The 19,779-nt window shown below is 40.2% G+C and overlaps 2 protein-coding genes across 4 annotated transcripts in view; both read right to left on the bottom strand.

Annotated features, from left to right (window-relative positions):
* The window catches only part of zbtb44 (zinc finger and BTB domain containing 44), a 13,194-nt gene extending 7,018 nt beyond the window's left edge, over positions 1 to 6,176 (bottom strand). The window contains exons 1-3 of one of the 2 annotated variants that reach the window (XM_017032233.2): positions 5,815 to 6,176; positions 1,597 to 2,700; positions 618 to 732 (exon numbers count right to left, since the gene is read on the bottom strand). In XM_017032233.2, coding sequence (XP_016887722.1) covers positions 618 to 732; positions 1,597 to 2,662 — 1,181 coding nt within the window. In that variant the 5' untranslated portion in view covers positions 2,663 to 2,700; positions 5,815 to 6,176. The remainder of the gene's footprint in view (positions 1 to 617; positions 733 to 1,596; positions 2,701 to 5,814) is intronic. The other variant, XM_008308696.3, reaches the window with a different exon arrangement.
* A 1,736-nt stretch (positions 6,177 to 7,912) lies between these two features.
* Positions 7,913 to 19,779, bottom strand: part of LOC103377761 (A disintegrin and metalloproteinase with thrombospondin motifs 8) — a 16,667-nt gene continuing 4,800 nt past the window's right edge. Inside the window, exons 2-9 of one of the 2 annotated variants that reach the window (XM_008308698.3) lie at positions 19,426 to 19,665; positions 16,523 to 16,655; positions 16,263 to 16,430; positions 15,119 to 15,411; positions 12,422 to 12,605; positions 11,841 to 12,013; positions 11,083 to 11,261; positions 7,913 to 10,467 (exon numbers count right to left, since the gene is read on the bottom strand). In XM_008308698.3, coding sequence (XP_008306920.1) covers positions 9,723 to 10,467; positions 11,083 to 11,261; positions 11,841 to 12,013; positions 12,422 to 12,605; positions 15,119 to 15,411; positions 16,263 to 16,430; positions 16,523 to 16,655; positions 19,426 to 19,665 — 2,115 coding nt within the window. In that variant the 3' untranslated portion in view covers positions 7,913 to 9,722. The remainder of the gene's footprint in view (positions 10,468 to 11,082; positions 11,262 to 11,840; positions 12,014 to 12,421; positions 12,606 to 15,118; positions 15,412 to 16,262; positions 16,431 to 16,522; positions 16,656 to 19,425; positions 19,666 to 19,779) is intronic. The other variant, XM_008308700.3, reaches the window with a different exon arrangement.

The following is a 19,779-nucleotide window of genomic DNA, read 5'->3' as shown; positions in this document are numbered from 1 at the left end:
GTTCTCTTAATGAAATGTATGTATGTGCATTTTAACACATTTCATGAAGAGAACCTATGTAAGAGGCCCTCTGGTGGATCATGTAAGTATTGCAGTGCTGAAATCAAATGGTTAATTGTTAAACTAAGCTAAAATACAGACATATTTTTATTTTGTTATCTCTTCCAGTATTTTGTGCTTTTGAATGACTATGGTAGAATATATTTCTAACAATTACTCTCGTATTCAGCTCTCAGAGGATTGTAGGTTCAGGAATGAATGCATTTAAATTGATACGTTCCATTTACAGAGACTTGTTAATAAAAAGGTTGCTAAAAAATTTAATAAAAATTATAAATGGATGAGTAATCATGATTCCCATTCACAAAATGCCAACCAAATCCAATTTTCTTTTAAACAAATCTATTCATAAGGGAAGCTATTTTTTGTTTATAGCAACAGAGCTGGTAAATAACAACCAGCAGGTGATGTCACTGATGTTGACACTTCTCTTTAATTCTGTTTGTCGTGTCGTTCCGACTTGCAAACAATGAGTACATTTATTTTTTCCCACCAGTGTTTGAACATAGAGTTATGAGCTTTACACGTACGTTTGTCTCCCACTGCCTGTGACTTGCCTTTCTGCAAGTTGCAACAAATCATGATACCTTTCATCATCTTCTGCATGTCCTCCAGCGTTAGAGGTGCTCTGCATGGACGGCAACCCCTCAGACACTCCCTCGTCCATTGACCCTAAAGAGAGACACCAAACAAAGTTGCTCTTATGGTCCCTGACTGTTAACAGTGTGACCATGGAACAAAGCCTGGAGCAACTAATCTGAGATGACGTGAGGCTCATACTGCAGGGCTTTGGAGGACTTAAAGAGTGTGTCTGGCTGATACAAATGCCAAGTGTGCTATTCAATACTATGGAAAAAAAAGTTTTCCTTTGAAAAAAAAAAGAAAATGCATTAAGACAACACAACAATACTATTCACCGCTGACTTTGAACGCTACCAAAAACCCAAATGGAAAAGTTTGTCTGCCCTAAAAGACTGGGTTAACTGAGTCATGACTCGCTCTATCTTTACATTGAATATAGTTCTGTTGCTCTATAGAATCATTCGACTTAAGAAATGCACTTTAGTCTTAACCTTGTTTAGATGTTTGTATGTTAACGTCCACAAATGTCACTCAGGAGGCCTGTGAATTATTACAGAAACGAAATTATAAGAGTTGCACAAAAAATAATAAAGTATGAAAAAACTGAAAGGCCATACAAGTATTTGAACAAATCTGAATTGATGCTAGTGGTGAATCTGATATCAGTCCAGCAGAGGAAGAGAAGGAGCTTCATCTTCCTCTGGAGTTGTTGTTGTTGCTTGTTTAGAAGCAACACTGATGATGACTGGATTCAGTGAAGTGGAATAAGATCAGGAAGTTGTTGAACTGTTACGTTAATGTATTTTTCTCTTCCGACACATTTAGATGCGACTAATACTAGAGTGCATCAGACAGTACAGTAGTAGCATACTGAATTAAACCTGAAAAACGAATGAATCTATTATTAATATTTAACTATAGCTCTTGCTAAAAAAAACAAACAAATAGACCAACCTATAGAAGAAGACTGTGGACTGATGAGAAGCTCCTCCTGCACCTGTTCACTTCCTGGCACTGTCTGCTGGTCACTCAGAGAGCTCTGTGAGGCACTAACTGGTTGAGAAGATGCCTCCTGGACTTCCTCATCACTAAGTCGCTCCACTTTTACCCTAACATCTTCTTCTTCTGCTGGCACTGGCGACGATACGGCCTTCGAACTCTCACATGTGAGGAAATCACTGAGGCGGCGGCTGACCGCCTCTGCGGTCCCCGTAGGTCCCTGCTCTAAACATCGAGGGCTCTCCACCAGTTTGGATTTGTCCGAGTGGAACCTTCTGTCGATACCAAATGGGAAAGTCCATGGAAAGGCCAGGGAGGACTCCACCGGCTGGGCTGTGCTGTCCGTGAAGGATGGGGAAGGGTTGGGGATCTGAGGTGAGTTGGTGACAATCTGTGAAGTGCATTTAAGCGGGCTCTCTGGTGACGCCATGGTTATAAAGCTCTTGCGTTTCCGCCGTGATTCGCGGCAAATTGGAACGTTTCTCTCCATCACGCTGCAGTCGGATGACACTGGTGAAACACTGCCATCCAGTGGTGTCAGAACACAGTTTGACGAGGCTCCTTCTTGTGCTGACTCGTGCGCTTTATTGGATGGCATGTTGTTATTATTGTTGCTGTTACTACTTGGACTCCACAGAATACTCGATTTCATGAACTCTGAGCATGTGCTCGCCACGGCAAACATCTGCATGTAACTCGCGGCTGCCAAGACATCGATGATATTCTCTGTGCTGATGGAGAGGGTGGACGTGTATGCGTAATCCAAAAGTGGAGCAAAGCCACTAACTGTCACGTGATGAAGGTCCAAAACAAACTTGTCCTCTTCCTCTGCCCGGCCCACAAGTTTTGAGCGGAAGAATTCACTGCAGCAGGCTAACACCACTTTGTGGGCCAAGAAGTGCTTGTCTTGGACTCTGATAGTGACGTCGCATAAGTGACCCTCGTTGCGTAGGGCGTTGAGCTTCTCCAGCATTTCTTGGCTGTGGGAGGTCGAGCTGTGAGTAAATGTTTTGACCCCCATCCTGGAGCCACTTCTTGACTCTAATCAGTGATTGTGTTCTGCAAAGGAAACAAAAAGGTAAAGATGTTCAGATCTTGTATTTACAAGTAGTAAAAAGAGCTGGCGGTACGTGGCATTACTGCAAACTGTTTGATTATATAGTCACTCTACTCAAACTCCAGTTTATGTTTAACTCGTGTGCGACTACTCACGGGTCATTGCTGCTGCATGATCGTGATGTAAACAAACTGTGAGGGTGAAAACTGTAATAATCTGGTGTGTTTCTTTTAAAAACTTAAACATGTTAAGATACGTCTCTCACCTGTCTCTAAACAATTTGACACATTTTAAAACAATTTTAATCCTGTTAAATTATTGAACCTAGCCAAGTGGCCCAGTGACGCAGGTGGTGACGAAGACCCCACAGAATCTTTTGTTTTAAACACTGCTTAAATGTAGAATTTTTTAAAAATATATCTGAGAATGAAGATAAAACTATGTCACAGAAATCTTTTGTTTTAAACACTGCTTGCAGGCTTAAATGTAGATTTTTCTTTTCTCCCCCAAATATTCTTTTTTTTAAATATATCTAAGAATGAAGATAAAACTATGTCACAGAATGTGAAAAGCATTTGTTAAAATATCACAACAGATTCATTCAAGTGCAAAGAAGAAAAACAACTTGTCTAACAGCATTAGTAATATGATAAGAAAACCATGACTAAGGACACTGCTTCATTGTAAGAGGCAGTGGAGGCACGTAGGCAGAATTACTAAGGTGTTCTCTCCACTCTGACGGGAAGGAAAGGTAAAGGGGGCATGGAGGACAAAATGCCAAGTTATGCAACAACAATCAAAGCAGATGAGCAGTGATGCGAGCCAGACCCATGTGGAGGCCAGTGCACTACAGGATGCTCAGCAGCTGTCTGCGAGACATGTGGATTCTTTGAGGCATGAGATTTTCCATCAAACAAAGGCTCATGTGAAGGGGCTCTCGCAGGGAGAGTGCACTCGCCTACCCTCTTTCTCTCTTTTACTCGCGCACACAGACAGAACAAAAACACTCTTGGTCTGTGTGGGCCCAGTGAAGGCAAAGTGGATTAAAGACCGAGTCTGTTGTGGTGCAACATCACAAAACCAACGGACACACGTTTTTACTTTAGTTAAAGGTTGTTATACCTTATATAACAAATGTGTGGTGCATAATTGTTTACTACTTTATTTAAAGGTCCTTATGCCTTAACAAATGTGTGGTGCATAATTGTTTAATAATATTTTATAATCATTTCATAATTGTAACGGTTGGCCTTAGTAATCCTAATGATATTGAGTTCTTACAAATAGCTGTAAAAGTCAAAGCGAGGTTGAGAGAGTAGTGACCTTGTGTGCACAGAGAATGTTACAGAGTTACATATTTTGTTCTGAGTAAATATGTTAAATGACACACAAGACTCCTCCAAACTGCAGCTCAGGGTCACTACATACTTTATATTTCAGACTGAATGAAGAGGCTGCATCAAGAAAACTAAACAAAAGGATCTTATTGGCACATTTAACTGTAAGTGGAGAATGTGCTGCAAGTTTATTTTCCTTCTTTGTTTAGAAATCCAAGCCATTGAACACATTTGTGGGCCAGTGTTTACAATTTGTAATAAATGGTCTAATAAATGGTTATACAACAAACTCATTCAACTAAATGTCTTATGAAATTCACTGATCATTCTAATGGCAGTAAAGAGGCACCACAAATGGACATTTGAGGGTTATTGGGTTTATTCCTGGTTTTCCTGTTTCACGTGATTGGCTCAATATTAAATGAGCTAAAACGCCATGGGATTCTTTTTTCATTGCAGGAAAAATAACAAGGATTTATTTTCCTTGGTAAAGCTGAGAAAACACGATACTGTATTTTTCAATCCTACAAGTGCAAAACAGATAAGTATGGTGGCAAATATAATATGAATATGAAGTCTGTTCGTGTGTTTATAGATATATGCAAATACACTTAAATACACGTGTTTGTTGGAGACCATTTAACCAAATAAAAACATGTATTTGCATACTATGTTAAACATTAAAACAGAAATTGGAGCAACAAACAAGGCACTGTTTTTCATGACATCATTTTTGTTGGTATTCAAACACAACACGTGTGTAATATAAAGTACCTACAGACTGTTTAAGACTGTTATGAAGAAAATGTAAGCTCCACAATAACATTTCCAACGCATTCTGGGAAGCTAAAAATACCTAAAAAATAATCTCTTTTAAATATTTAGAGTGAGGACCTTGTTATAGCTATTTAAATTGTGTCCTAATCTGTATTAGTATTTTTCAACTTGCATTGTTATAATGTTATAATGTATCTCGAAGTATTACAATTGGTTGTACAGTAAACTGTTATCGTCACTATTTGTAGAAATGAAACCAGGTACGACATTAAAAATAAGGACTACAGCAATCGGTTGAGCAAATGTGTAACGTACAGATAATGAATGCCCGGCAATTAGGTTGCTGGACAAAAAAAAAAATCTGTCAACAAGCTCAATTTAGCAAACACATGCTAACAACGTCAAGTTCAGAATCTAATATAAGCACACCCGATTTTAACTACCAAAATAAAAGGACTATGTATTACAACAACAAAAGCGAATGGAATAATGATGAAAATATATTAAGTGAATACAGGAAAAAAAAACATACATCAAGATACTGTTGATATTTAATGTTTTGTGATTAAAAAGGCGACCTGGACATTTACTAAAAGCATACCATTTTAAAATATTTCTCCCGACAACTTAATAATCAGTCCTGTAATATTTACCTATATTATGGCAGTAGTTTCTCTGTATTATGGCAATACTTTCAGCGTCAGCATAGTGCAACATAAATAGAACTGTCTTTGTTAAAATCTTTTGGACGAAGAGGACTAATATCAAGCGAGGCAACTTATTTTGAAGGTCCACGCTTTTGTATCCGGTTTGACCGGGGATAACCCCGCAGCTGCATAACATTAGCATCCGTTTGCTAACGAGCCAGCGTTTACTAACTTGGCATAGCATAACACGCTGTTTTGTGTTTTCGAGAGGACGCTGTGAAGATTATTTGACGCAGCGCGAGCAAAAACTGTGTGGCTTTACCGTAATGACACAAAGTTTACGGCGGAGCTGTACCTTAAGGGATGAGGCCTGTGGAAACGAGTGGGCCTCAGGTTGCCTCTAGAACGGCACCGCTGACAAAAGCAGCCACGGTTAGAGACAGCGGTGCGTTCTGCTCCTCCACACCGCTCACTCACATTCCTCCACGGGCAGATTGTCACACTGCCACTGGCAAAGTTCAGAGTCAGACGGGGTTTCCCTCACGTGCATTAACATCGCAGTACATTGGCATATAAAATCTTAGAAGTTCCTTTTATAAATCCTTTGTGCTCCAGTCGCCAGCTGCTTTTTCTGCGCTCTATTTTTATCCCCACAATGCAACGCGCACCCCTCACTGTACTGTACTGGAAGAAACAGGAAGTCTCACGTTATTTTAATAAATTGATGCAAGCTTATGAATCCCTGCTGCTTGTATATTTCACATTTAGTGAACAGTCATGAACATGTAGGCTTACCTAACATCACCTGTCATAGCCCATTCTTATTGGGCTATGAACACATGCATGGTTACTCTTTCACTCACTTTATGTATTAGATCTTGTGTAATTATTTTTTAGATAAATAACCTATTTATCTACTACTGCCTTTTCTTCAAAAAGGTAAAATCAGGGAGTAGGGTCAATCCTAATAATGTCAATCTGGGCTCTCCATTCAAATTGCTTTGATAACAACATACCTGTGTTGGAGCCAGTCTAGGAACAGTCTATGTCATTGTAAATCCATTAGACGACATTTGATCTAACAAACTCAAGTTGTCCTACCTTATCGTAAACTCAACTCATCAGTCAACTTGATATACAGTATACACATTCAGTATCTGGGGTGTGCTTTTCACCTGTAAACATGTTCAAAATATCTTTACAAAAGCAACGCAACATGATCATGGCTGGGTTGGCATCCACAAACTCTTTCTTGGTGACAGAGACACAAACAAACACAAAAGGTAAAATAAAATGCTTTTTTAGTATGTTGCTAATGTGTTATTGTTCTTCTCTTTGCTTTTGAACATTAAAAAAAGTATTTTGTAGTTAAACAGAAGCACAGTTTGCAACCTGACACTGCAGACTGAAGCAGTCCTGGAGGTGGACATAGTGTCAGCTGGGTTTTTTTGTTGTTTTATACAGTGTTACGCCAAATAAACCTGAGGAACTGACAGAAAAAGAAAAGCTCTGGTGCAAACACCTGTTTTCAGTTGCCGTTCTTTCACTCTTATCTTCACGTTTTTGCTGAGTTATTCTTCATTGGAAGTGCTATTGAAACAAAAACATGTGAAAAATTGAGAAGTGGTGGAAAGAAGTATTTGTTGGAACTGATGACAGATCACAGATTTTTAAAAATCTGACCCAGACGACACACTGTTATTTGTTAAAAAAGAGGGAAAACAAACTGCGTAGAAATCACCGACATACCTTCTACAAATGCAACAGAACTTCTAGAAACGACGGAACTTCTAGAAAAGACAAAAGATGATTTGTTTCTGACGCAACTTTCATTATTTATTCCAGCTGGGACTAATTATACTAAAGTCCCACCTCCACGTCTGGGTATGATTGGCAATGGAGTTATAAATAACTCGTCCAGTGATACATTGGCTCACACACCAGCCGGAATTGAAACCCCAGTCTTTCTGGTCGGAAGAGGTTCCACTCTACCCACCAAACCACAGCTAACCTCATACACACTTTAGACCTCTAAAGCTAAAGAGCAGGAGTTTAGGTAATCTTTCTGTTTAAATGTTTTTTTCTCACATACCCACACCCGTTCAGTCTGGTGGCCTGCAAATGAAATAATGGCAATGATGTTGACGATATTATGACCAAATTGACATTTATGGTTCGTTATGATTTTTACATTTTCCGCGGTCAGACAGCTGTGAATAGAATAAGACTAAATATAAAAATACAACATTAAGTAATCCTTGTTCCTGCTCCTGTCAAAAGGAGGTTCCTCCCAAATTTCTTCTACTGTATCTCTCATTACTGTTATAATATTTCCCCTGATTGTAGTGCTTTAACACTGCGAAACAATAACCAATCGACATCAAGCGGTTTGTGCTGCTCTGGAGAGAGTTGCCTGCAGTTGCTGTGGACGATAAGAATCAGTAAAGGACGGCAACATTTTGACATAAATGTCTTTATTTGACCTTTTCATGACAAATAATCCCAAATGACAGCAGCATTTGCCATTTTAATAACATATCCAAGATAAAAACTTTACAAAAATAAATAGCTTAAAAAGGAAGCTGTAATACTAGAACAAGAATGGTCCTTCACTGAAGGGATATAGGCCTAATACTTCATCTGCTATAGAATATAGTCTTCTAATCAACAACAGGAATGAAAGAAAAGAAAAGAAAAGAAGAATCAAATATACACACTAGAACTTGAAAACAACTGTGATGGTTTGCATAGGATGCTTAATATATAGGTCTTAAAATGAATAAAAATCATGGATTCATCTTATAGTACATAAAAGATAATATGATAATAACTTAGTTACAAAAACCTACCTCAAATTAACTTTGTTTTGCACTGTCAAATGTTTGTACCGTTGGTTTCCTGTATTATACATTTCCTTTTAACAAACGTCTACAGGGCCGGAGAGTGACATATGTTAAGGTCTTTGAACAGTAAACAGTTTCATTGGTTGACTTTCAACTTAATCACAACACCACACCAAGTTGGTAATTATTTATATATTTATGATTTCTTATATATATATAAAAAAAATAATAAAAAAAGTATGCCTAATTTTTACATTACATCAAATAGCTTATTTTGGCTAGCTCTTTTTTTAAATTATTATTATTGCGGACGTGCCATGACTTGAATGTGCTTACACATACAGTACAGTGTGTGTGTATGATCCAAAATACGATCACACACACACAGGCGGCGGAGTTTTGCCAACACAACAGAAATCATAGTGGTCTGCGTTCGACTCGTTGTCCTTGCGGCTCACTCATGGGGATACAGAGCTGTGTGTGAGGAAACGTGAATTACAGTTGATGTTTGGGTCAAAGCTTTTTAAAGCGCAGAGGGTACCGAAGGAGGAATGGAGGTAAACTGTATTTTCACTGGGCAGCTGTTGACAGCAGGTTTAAATGCCCCATCCCACAGGATAACTAAATCACAAAGACGGAAAAAAAAAAAAAATCGGCAGAAGTGAGCAAAGAGTACCCAGAAAGCAGGACAATAAAAGTTCCTAGACACTCACACATACACGTACAGCACCTTCCTCTATACATACATCACATGAGGTAGATTTTCATTGTTTCAATAGTGGTTGTTAAATGTCAACACAAAATGACAAGAAATAGGCAAAGGCCTTTGATGCCACAAGTCGGAAACATGAATATATTGGAACCCAGTGTCTGGGCCCGCGGCCACAAACCTGTTCAAGACCCAAAGTTTTCAGATGAGGACGTGCCACATGTGGAGATACATTAAAACTAAAAATGTATTTTAAATTTGTTTACTTTTTCTATAATTTATGTACGCCACAAAGAAGTAATTCTAGTTTTGCACCAATCTGATGTCGTTTTCTGTGCAGTTATTCTTTTTTGTTTTTCTTCTCTCGTGATTTATTGGTAGTTCAGTATCACTTTCTCATTTGGTGGTCATTTTGTGTGTTTGTTTTGGTTTTCTCATGGGTTATTATGGGTTTTTTTATTTGAGTTTGCACAAAGTAGTCATTTCACTCTGTCTTTGTGGTCAATCTGTGTCACGCTGAAGAGATTTTGTTTCATTGCTGATCTCTCTTACACCATTTTGCATTTGTTTTGTGTCTCCTTGTGGGTTTTTTTTCTCTCTTTCTCTCTCTCTCATCACGTCTGCTATTCACGAGGCCTGTGCCTTGCGTGTGTTGTTGTCATCCATCTGTATTTGGTAAGTGCAGCTAGACCGTTTCAAAATTGGTGTTCCTCATAAGCACTCCTGATTAAAACAGTCTCCAAAGACGGTCTGCGGGACCTTGTTGGGATCGCACTTCTCTGGATCAGTAGTCTTCCCTGTGTAGTCTATGCAGAAGACGCTGCGACGCCGCTCCCCCTGGCCACAAGTTCGTGAGCAGGAGGACCAAGGTCCCAACTGCCATATGGGACACGGCACATCCCCGCAAGGCCTGATGTCCACAGGTCTCAGGTCTTTGTCGCACTGGTTGGAGAGGAAGCCTGCAATGTCGAGGCAATCAACGTTTCTCCTGGACCACCCAGAACCACAGCTCTTGGAGCATTCAGACCACTCCCCCAGCACCCACTCTGGCGTGCCAAAAGGATGGATGACGTGCAGAGACGGTGACAAACCTTTTTTATCCTTGAATTTGTTTAAGGCCACATCTCTAGGAATGAAAAAAGTGTATTTAACCTTTGGTGGGTTGGAGTCACCGGCAGTGGCCAGGATTTGGATGGTGATGGCCTCTTTCAATTGTCTGAAGCTCTGGATCCTCTCCAGAGTGGTGGAGGAGCCGCTGTACTTCAGCACAGCTCCCAGCACCGGGATGTGCTGCTCCACAGTGGATACAGAGAAGTTACCGTTCAGTATGTAGCTGCCGCCCTCTCTCTTCACTGCCAGGTAGTTCCCATCATTTTTAAAACCTCTGTTGCTCCGCTGTTTGATGTCGATGTTAGTGGCACCAATGGGGATTGTGACAATGTCACTGTATCCATAGCTGGAGAGAGAAAAGAAGTGGATATGGATCACGTGTGGAACAGGAATTTTATTTAATTTCTTCTTTAAATGTTACTTTTGTTTTTCCCCACACCTTTTTTTACCAGAATGAAAGGCTGATGTTAACCAGAAATCCCCACACCTTTTTTACCAGAATGAAAGGCTGATGTTCTTTTAAACATTAATTTATAAATGCATTTAAATTATTATTCATGGTCAATAATAATTTTACATACAGAGTTGAATAAATATTTACATTTATTCATTTATATTTATCACAGGTTCATAAAAGTTATATCCTTACTATTGAAAATGCACCAATGGATTCTTTCATCTTTCATCACTGAATTAGTATTAATAATAATAAATAATAATAATAATAATAAAAGAAATCAAGTGACACATTTGCCTCATGAAAACTGACAAATGATCCTGTTAATTATTATTAAATTGTTTTTTCAGGTAAATGTTTTTAATTTTTAGAATTTTATCCCATGCTCTACATTTGCAGAACTTAAAAAAATGTCATCAAACGTGCTTTTATTTTGACAACATTATAAAACAGACTAAACAGAAAACAGTTTCCTGTAAATACAAACTCCAGCTCTCCACCTACGTCAGTTTGTTGTAGGAGCCTGTGATCTTTCTACAGCTCAGCCCACTTCCTCCACACACCCCACACTTGTCGACTCTCTTGTTGGACCCAATCACTTGGTCGCAGCCCGCTTTCACACACTGGCCTTGGACGCACACAGAGGTGGTGTCAGGGCCACAGGTGGTGCCATCGATCACCTGCTTTACAGGGGGAAAAAAAGATGGTGTGTTGATAAAACAGCTGTTGGTTTAAAGCTGACGCTGTACGGTCAGAATGTACATGGAAGGTTTGTCTTTGCTCAACGTTTTAGGCAGCTTTGTTTTTGTCTAATATGTTTACAAATTATTGACACTAATACTCATGCTTATCTTTACTCTATCTTTGGATAGTCTAATATGTTTATAAATTATTGACACTAATACTCATGCTTATTTACATATTTGTTTTAAAACAATAAAGGCAAACTCAAGGCTTGTGGGCCAAATCCAGCCCGCCACATCAACTTACATGGCCCACCAGAGCTAAACATGTGTTAACAAGGTGTGTTAAAATACATTTATATTGCAGCATAGCTATATAGAGGAGGGAATATATATTTTTTTGTCAGTTAAATTTTTATTAGCAAGTTATTATCGAGTTATTTTGGAACTTCAAACTTCACCTCAACCTTAACGTTTTTGATGGGACTCCTGTGTCAAAGCCAAGAAAACATTTCTATCCGCCTTAACTTAATGAATGGTTTGCCTGTGTTGAATGAGTAGACTCTGAAGATACTCTACCTTGGACTCAAACACCTTGAATTCACTGCTGCCTCTGGCTCTGCAGGACAGCTTACATCTATCTCTGGGAGAGACGCCAGCATATTTTGGTATCCACTGCTTCATGTTTCCATTGTAGTCCAGATAGTGGGGGCTGTTGTACTTCTCACACTGCTCCTCTCTGAAGCTCTTCCCTGTCGATTAAAGACAGACACAGTGTAGGTCAACACTGTCCATCTGCTGACTATCAGCTAATAATATAACAATAACATTTATCTATATTCCATTTCTTTGTCGAGGCAAATAAAAGTGTAACTTGTGCAGAACAGAAAGAAAGTTTCTTATTTTTGGTTTGCTTTAAGATTTATTTCTTTATTTTGCGATTTACTTCTCATTTTCTTTATACCAATAAAAACAAATCATTTTTTAAAATTAGTTCCTTCTAAAAAAAAAAAACACACACCAAAATACTATTGCTAATAAAATTAGACACTTTGACACTTTCTTTCCGGTATAGGAAACCAGGTGTAGTTTTCTTTTCTTTTTTTTAAATTTGATATCATTGCCCTTGAGCGCCACCATCTGTATGTGGTGATTCTTACCATTATCATCACACGGTGAAGTGTTACAGGACTGATACTTCATCCTCTGGCCCTCACAGTATTTCCCTCCATTCTGTGGTACAGGATCGTTGCACTCCCTGTAGGAGAACTCCACTCCCCCCCCACACGTTCTGGAGCAATGCTGCCACGGTCCCCACGAACTCCAGCCGCCGTCCACAACCACCTGTGGTAAAACACAAGCAAGAGGAGGGAGAAAAAAGAGCTGTCAGAGTATTTGGTCAGCGCTCAGTGCCAAAGGCAATCTCAGCGGCTCAGTCCAAACCACAGTCTGGGCTTCTGGGTTTTAGTCCGCTTAGTGTATTGGCGCGCTGTGACTCAGGCCAAACTGTGCTGAAGTGCGGCACGTGCCTGCTGTCTGCCTCTGCCCGCGTTCCTGCCACATGCGTCACTCACTGCTAGTACAACCTGCCGTTTGGAAAGGCCCAAATAAAACGCGCGTGTTACATCGCCCTGTTGGGATTTTGTTTTTTACGGGTTTGAACCAAACAAGATCCTGGTTCTGGAGCAGATGTGTGGTTATGTAACACAGAAGAAGACGTTAGGGCCATCGACCTAACACTGAAACACTAAGGAATAAATGTTTTTAATAAAAAATAAAAAGACAACAGCTGAAGTCGGACTCCCTGAAGCCACCATGACACCATGTTTTCTGTTCCACTGCAACAAATCAAACAGTGCACTTAGTGTCGTCTTCAATTTTATGTAACTTTGGAGATAAAGCTTTGACTGGAACGGCTCTACAGTTTAGCTTTTATTTAAGACACAATAACTCTTTCAGAAAAAGTTGAATTTTCCCCAATTTATCAGAATTGTAGAAGGTCGAATTTCCTTTTTTCCTGGTATTTACGGGACTTCCCAAGAAGTTCCAAAACATCTTGAGGACCAAATGCCTCAAAGCTATAAATATTTGGACTTTTACACACAGATATATGTGCGAACAGTGAATAAATGCATGAATGTATTCAGGCTTCCATCACTGACCATGGTCTCAGTGTACAGACAATAAACCTAACAAAATAATTTTATTTTCTCTGCATTGTCCGAACTGTTTTCCAGTCAGGACCAAAAACTCGAAGCGAAAAGATGAAAAAAAACCTTCAGTTTCTCATCGTCATCTTTAAATATACAGTACAGGAAGTTCTACAAAAACATATTAAACATAACATGGTACCAAATTCAGGGAGTAACTGAGTTCCACTCAGGTCAAGGTGCATCAAGACGACGCTAATGTGGTCTGAACGTTTACAATGGTTTTTCCGACATCTGGTCAGTTTGAAAGTGTAGCGTGATAACCACGGTTTCACTTTTTTTATATTTTTTGAATTATGCACTTTTTAAGGCTTGGGTTAAACAATTGGTAAGACTCAGTGCTGCCGTTCTCATAAAAAACAGTACTTGTGTGTCCAGGGTGTAACAGTCTTCAGAACAGGGTGTATTTTCCAAAACGACTGCCCTTTTGGTACAAAAGTACAACTCCACCATGGAAACACTGTCAGGAGAATCACGGAGAGAGGGTATTTGATACCGAAAGAATTTAGCTTTGGAAAATACGGCTTTGATTTTTATCAAGACCACCTTGGGGCCTCTTGTTCATTTGAAGCTGGCTGTTGGTGCGACTCGTGGAGTGGTGAGGAGGAAAGACTGAGTCAGGGCCGGAAAAAAAAAAACTTTCACTGAGCAGAGTAATGGCATCCAAAAGATTTGAAAAGCCCTGTCAGAGACACACGCCCAGGTTTTCTCTTAAATAATACATATGGTCTACAGCAGGGGAGCCCAACCTCCGGTCCGGGGACCGGTGCAGGTCTGTAAGGCCGCAGTGGGACACAGTTAAAAAAAATGAACTTCAGTTTGACTAGAATCCAGTTATATGCCTTTAGTTTTTCATGAAAATATAATCAGTCAGACTCTGAAATGCAGTAACGACTGATACCGGACGACATAAAAAGGTTGGGGACCGCTGGTCTACAGCATTACTGACTGTTGTGCATGTGTGTAAAAACTACACTACACTTATTCATGATACTGCAGTATAACCATTATTTGATTTTCCCAACTACTGCATGACAGGACTTTTTTTTTTAATTCTTCAGCAGTTTTTGTTGTGGGTATCTCACTATAAATTTCTTGTCTGTCAAGTATCCCAGTATTTTTAAGCCAATTAGAACTCTGAGAAATGTCATAATCAAAAGGAGTGAAACGTCACCACCGTAAAAAAAACTCGTCAATCATCGAGTTATTGTAATTACTATTCACAGCAAAGCTTTGTTTTTCAACCAGAAAGGCCACATGTTGACACTGCGGCGAGGATTGCTGTAGACCGCAAGTTTGTAGCGTTTGCGTCATTTCCCTGTGTTTCCAGGCAACCAGGATCGGTTCAAATGAAGAGAAGGAGCAGAATTGTTTATCATTTAAACTGAAACAAGTTAGATCTCCACTGCCAATCAAACAGTGTCCCCTCACATACATTATACACTGAATGTTATCATAAAGTTTTAAAACAGAAAACATGTCGATGGACAGTAAAATGTGTCTTTATGTCACGTTCATTCAGATGCAGTCACATTTTTGTTTTCACTTCCCAGTTTCCATGAATTCTCCTCCCAGTTGTTCCATAATCCCAGTCTAAATCCTTGACAGAACTTTTTTTTTTTTATCATTCAAAAGAACAGCTCTTACCAGTGGTCGCATCACCTCCTGGGTTGGCATGCATGTTCCTCGGAGGCAGGTCTCGTTGAGGCCACAGGGGGTGCCGTCTGCCCAGGGCAAGCTGCCATTTTTGGTGGTGCATTGTGTGGTCCCGTCCTCCTGACACCAAAGCTGGCTGCAGACGTCACTGTCTGAGGTGTTGGGGCAGTGGGAGAACTCCTCTCCAAAGATCTGCTGGCACTGCTGGTCCAGGCTGTACTTGATGCCTGGAAGCTCACTGGGTAATGGCATGGGACTCTCGGGCACGTCCAGCAGGCAGTCCCCTGTGGTTACAATACAAAGAAACGCTGTATGAGACTGAACACTGTGATTATGAAGCTGTCAGCGGTCCACTGTGACAATCGTTAGCTGTGTGCTCTTTGCGTGTGACATGACAACAGTGGGAAAATATTCTTGGCACCGCCACGTTCCGAGTGTGAGAATGAGCTGTTTACATCAAACTAACGCGGCGGACTGAACAGGCAGCCTCGTGTCCCTCGTCTCCCAGTCGATCTGGACATGTGACAGTTCAGTCTGAATGCAAATTTTCTCCGATTCCCTGTTACATTAGCCCAGCCTTGTTCTGGAACTATCCATGACACCCAGCGTTTGGAATGAACATTCTCAGCCACATGACTCCTTTTCTTGGAGGCATTTTTCAACTGATAAAGAGCTTATTTTGCTGACACCAGCTGTTGCTCTTGGCTGAAGAGATGCAGAACAGGAAGAGGTCCACAGTATGAGTCAGTGGGAAAGAAGGTTGACTGATGGGTCGAGCAAGGAAACAAACAATTTGTGATGCACACCCTAAGGTGGAAAAGGGGAGTGAGGGGGGATTGAGAGGGAGTGTTTGGGAAGAGAATATGTGTAATTTAAGGACAAAGATAAACAATCCCTGGAAGTTAGAACCCATAATTAGAAGGGAGAGACATGTTTAAGCAGGACAGCCATAGTTGATGCTGTCCTGAGGAGAAGAACTGGCAGATTTAATCATCTTTGCATCAGCTTTAATAACAGAGAGTGCTGTGGCAGATGTGGAGGTTGGCAGCAGGTCTCTGTGGGGCGGCACACACACACACTTTCTCATTGTGTCACTTTCAAAAGGGGTGAAAAGCCAACATGGAACATTTCCTACCGAGTCCATTGTCAAAGAACTCTGTGATGTAGAGGGCGCTGCAGGGAGACCAGGGCGCCGTGTCGTTAAGGCTGACGAACAAGGGAGCCATCAGGTAATGTCCCCCCAGCTCCCCAAACAGCCGCTCACAGGTCTTGGAGTCATCGTGCGGCATACTGAGCACATGACCTGCCAGGAGAGGGCGCAGTTGGTAGAAATGAGACTTTGCAGTAAATAAAAAGATGGCTCCCGAGACGCCATGACAATGACAGTGATCTCACCGAGCTCATGTGCAGCTGTGAAGGCCGCCTGCAGGCCATTGTCCTCTATGACGGAGCAGCTTCTCTTAGGGTCACACATCGTCCCCACCTCGGCCACGCCCAGTGTGTCACAGCTGTTCTGTCCACAGATGTCCTGAAAATGAAGCACCATCGACACCATCAGGCTGACAGTCTGATACCGACCTTTGACACATTCAAGGACCACATCAAACTGCAGTCGTTTGTTTAAACATTGAATCGTGTTTGTCCTGTGAGCTGTTTCCCTTTTGGAAGTTTAAGTCTGTCACAATGAGCTGCCTTTAGGGGGCACTAGAGTAGCTTCGGAGCACATCCCTGTGGAAATGGAAACAAACACAAACCAGGCTGGTGTGAACGATGGTTTCCTCACCCTGGGCTGTTTGAATCCGACTCAACCCTGCAGAAAGCCACATGTTGGATTCACGACTCGCCTGATTGCATATAAACTCTGTTCAATAGGCAAATAAATGTCAAGCTCCAACCGGAGTATTCAGCCGACATATGTCAATTTTTCACCTTATGTATTGTCTGTTAACACCCTGTCAGTGCTGAAGATACCAGACGAATAAAGGCTGCCAATACGGAAGAACAGGCCAATTACAGATCGACCTGAAGGCATGTCCTTTATAAACCACTTCTTCACAAATTCTTGCCATGCATCCGGCATAAAATCACATCATTCATTTAATCTTTTCACTCATTTCCATCGTCTGCACTCAACCTTCTTTTTCTTATTTGACTAAAGTGGCCGAGCAGCTACAGCTACAGCACACGAACAAAATGCCTTTAGCAGCTGGTAATCACTCCGACTCCCAGATGGAATGACCTTTACTGCATTTCTTTCCAGTGCTCTCAACCTGTTTCCTGTGCACAGATGACTTTCAATTTTAACAAAGGCAAATAAAAAAAAATGCCCACACTAAAAGAGAACAGCAGGAGGAGCTGGAACTCCCTGCTGGCAGAGGTGGGTAGAGCAGCCAAAAATTGTACTCAAATAGTAGTACTGTTACTTCAGAATAATATTACCCAAATAGAAGCAAAAAGTAGTCATCCAAATTATTACTTGAGTAAGAGTGAAAAGCAAAATTAGAAAGAGGAGAGTTTATCCTATGAATAAAATAATTAAAATAAATATAAATAATTAAATACCTTAAAATAAAATAATCGAAAGAGGCGAGTTTATCCTATGAATAAAATAATTAAAATAAATATAAATAATTAAATACCTTAAAATAAAATAATCTTTAGGTAAATTCAAGTACTTCAATAAAAAATAAAAATCAATGCAATAATACCTAGAAAATTAAATATTTACATAATAACAAAAGAAAAAATTTTAGGTCAAATTTGCCATGATATTTCCTCAGGTTAGAAAAGTTTTATCCAGTATCTCTGATAAAAGTAACAAGCTCAGTGTAGCCTAATGTAGCGGAGTAAGAGTTCTGTTTCTTGTTCATAAATCTACTCAAGTAAAAGTAAAAAGTAAAAAGTATAGTGATTTAAAACTACTCCTAGAAGTATTTTATTTTGAAATACTTACTCAAGTAAATGTAACTAGTTTCATGTAACTTGTTACTACCCACCACTGTCTGCTGGTACACTGTACTTTTTCATTGTAAATTCACCTGTCACTGAAAAAACACTTATTGCAGTGAATTGCTGTGTGGTCAAGTGTGATGCATCTGAAACCACAGAATGAACCGCAGCTGCTCTCAGTTCCACCAAGGCTTCATTCATGACTCACTCTGAGTGGGTTGCTGCTCCTTTCACAGTAAGTAAACTCCACCAGAGTCTCATGGGTGAATGGACTTTAAATGTCATTTTCTTTTTAAGACACTGTTCCAGGTACTTCAAGGTCTATTTACTGATTAAAAAAGGCTTTAGTCACTGTTGCAGTTAGACTATAAATACAGTCTCATAGTTTTCTAAGTTTTCTTTTTTTTCTGGCATTTTGGGGCAGAACTCCACAAAAGTTGTTGTTTTAACTGACAGTTGTTAAAATAACTTTTTGGATTTAGATTTTCTTCTTATTTCACATGTGGTTTTGACATTTTTTCCAGAAAAAATACTGAGTATATCTTTTTCTGGAAGTGAAGGGTGTGAAGACTAACACTGATGGGAATTGCAGTGTTGTCATTCTGTGTGGGTTACACATCCGGAACAATCTGCCAGAGAGTGTGTAATTCATTTGATCTATTACGTTTGTAAAAAAAAAAAAAATTAAAAAAAAAAGCATATTGTTGAAACTCTTAATTACAATTCTTAGAAGAGTGTTGTAAACATTCATCATTTTCAGGAGTCGAAACACTGTAATTAAACCCGGCGCTGCTGATATTTATCTTTAAAAAAAAAAAAAGAAAATGTGAAAATGTTCCCCAAGGATCATTACTAAAGCCATTGTGGTTTTACACATGTAACACATTACACTTCAGCTCTATTTTTCCCCTGAGCTGTTGTGACGATGGCTCAGTCGTGCCATAGTCATGAATCACTCTACAACAAGTGGTTGTAGAATGAAGACTTTATCCCTGTTTTTAATTAAAGTTGACATCCTTGGTTTGTGTTGTCTGTGATTGTAGTTCAGCCCCTGACAAACTCCGGGTGAATGACCTTTGACTTTCTCAGTAAAGGTCCATGGTAATGCTGTGACCTCTTCTCATACGGAGTGAAAAATAAAGGCCTAGATAGACAGCAACTCAATGAACTTTGGGTTAAGTGGCAACGTGTGTTCAAGGCTGAACTTTTATCTTCACCTGCTATCAATACATATTATGTCTTTATACGCAGATGATGCTGGCTTTATTGCTAGTTTTATAGCAGGGACCTTGAAGAGCACGCCGCCTGCTGTGCGAAGAAATTAAACCGATGATGTGCGGCTCCCTCACCTCTCTGGTGAACAGCATGGCAGTGTCATAGTGCTCCGGATGCCTCTGGCTCTGCGGATTGAGATGTTGCTGCCAAGAGCAAAAATTTCTCCGAGCCACGCCTCCGTTGCTGGAGACCTCGGGGCCCAATTCTTCATCCTCCACGATTATCATCTTGACGACCACCATGTTAACGGAATTCTTTATGCTGGGGTGTTTGTAGAGCTGCGCTGCCATGGACATCAAGATCAGAATGTATTGCTGTGGAGACAAGGGGAGAGGGTGGGGAGGGGGGGGGGGGGCAGCAGCCACCCAACCCTGGGACAAGGTATGGTAAAAACTGCTGTGAATCAGTTTCATGGACTACTGCAAATC

The sequence above is a fragment of the Cynoglossus semilaevis genome, chromosome 4 (assembly GCF_000523025.1).
Source record: "Cynoglossus semilaevis isolate Cse_v1.0 chromosome 4, Cse_v1.0, whole genome shotgun sequence".
Lineage (NCBI taxonomy): Eukaryota > Metazoa > Chordata > Actinopteri > Pleuronectiformes > Cynoglossidae > Cynoglossus > Cynoglossus semilaevis.
The sequence above is the reverse complement of the archived record's forward strand: the minus strand, read 5'-3'. Positions and strand labels throughout refer to the sequence as shown.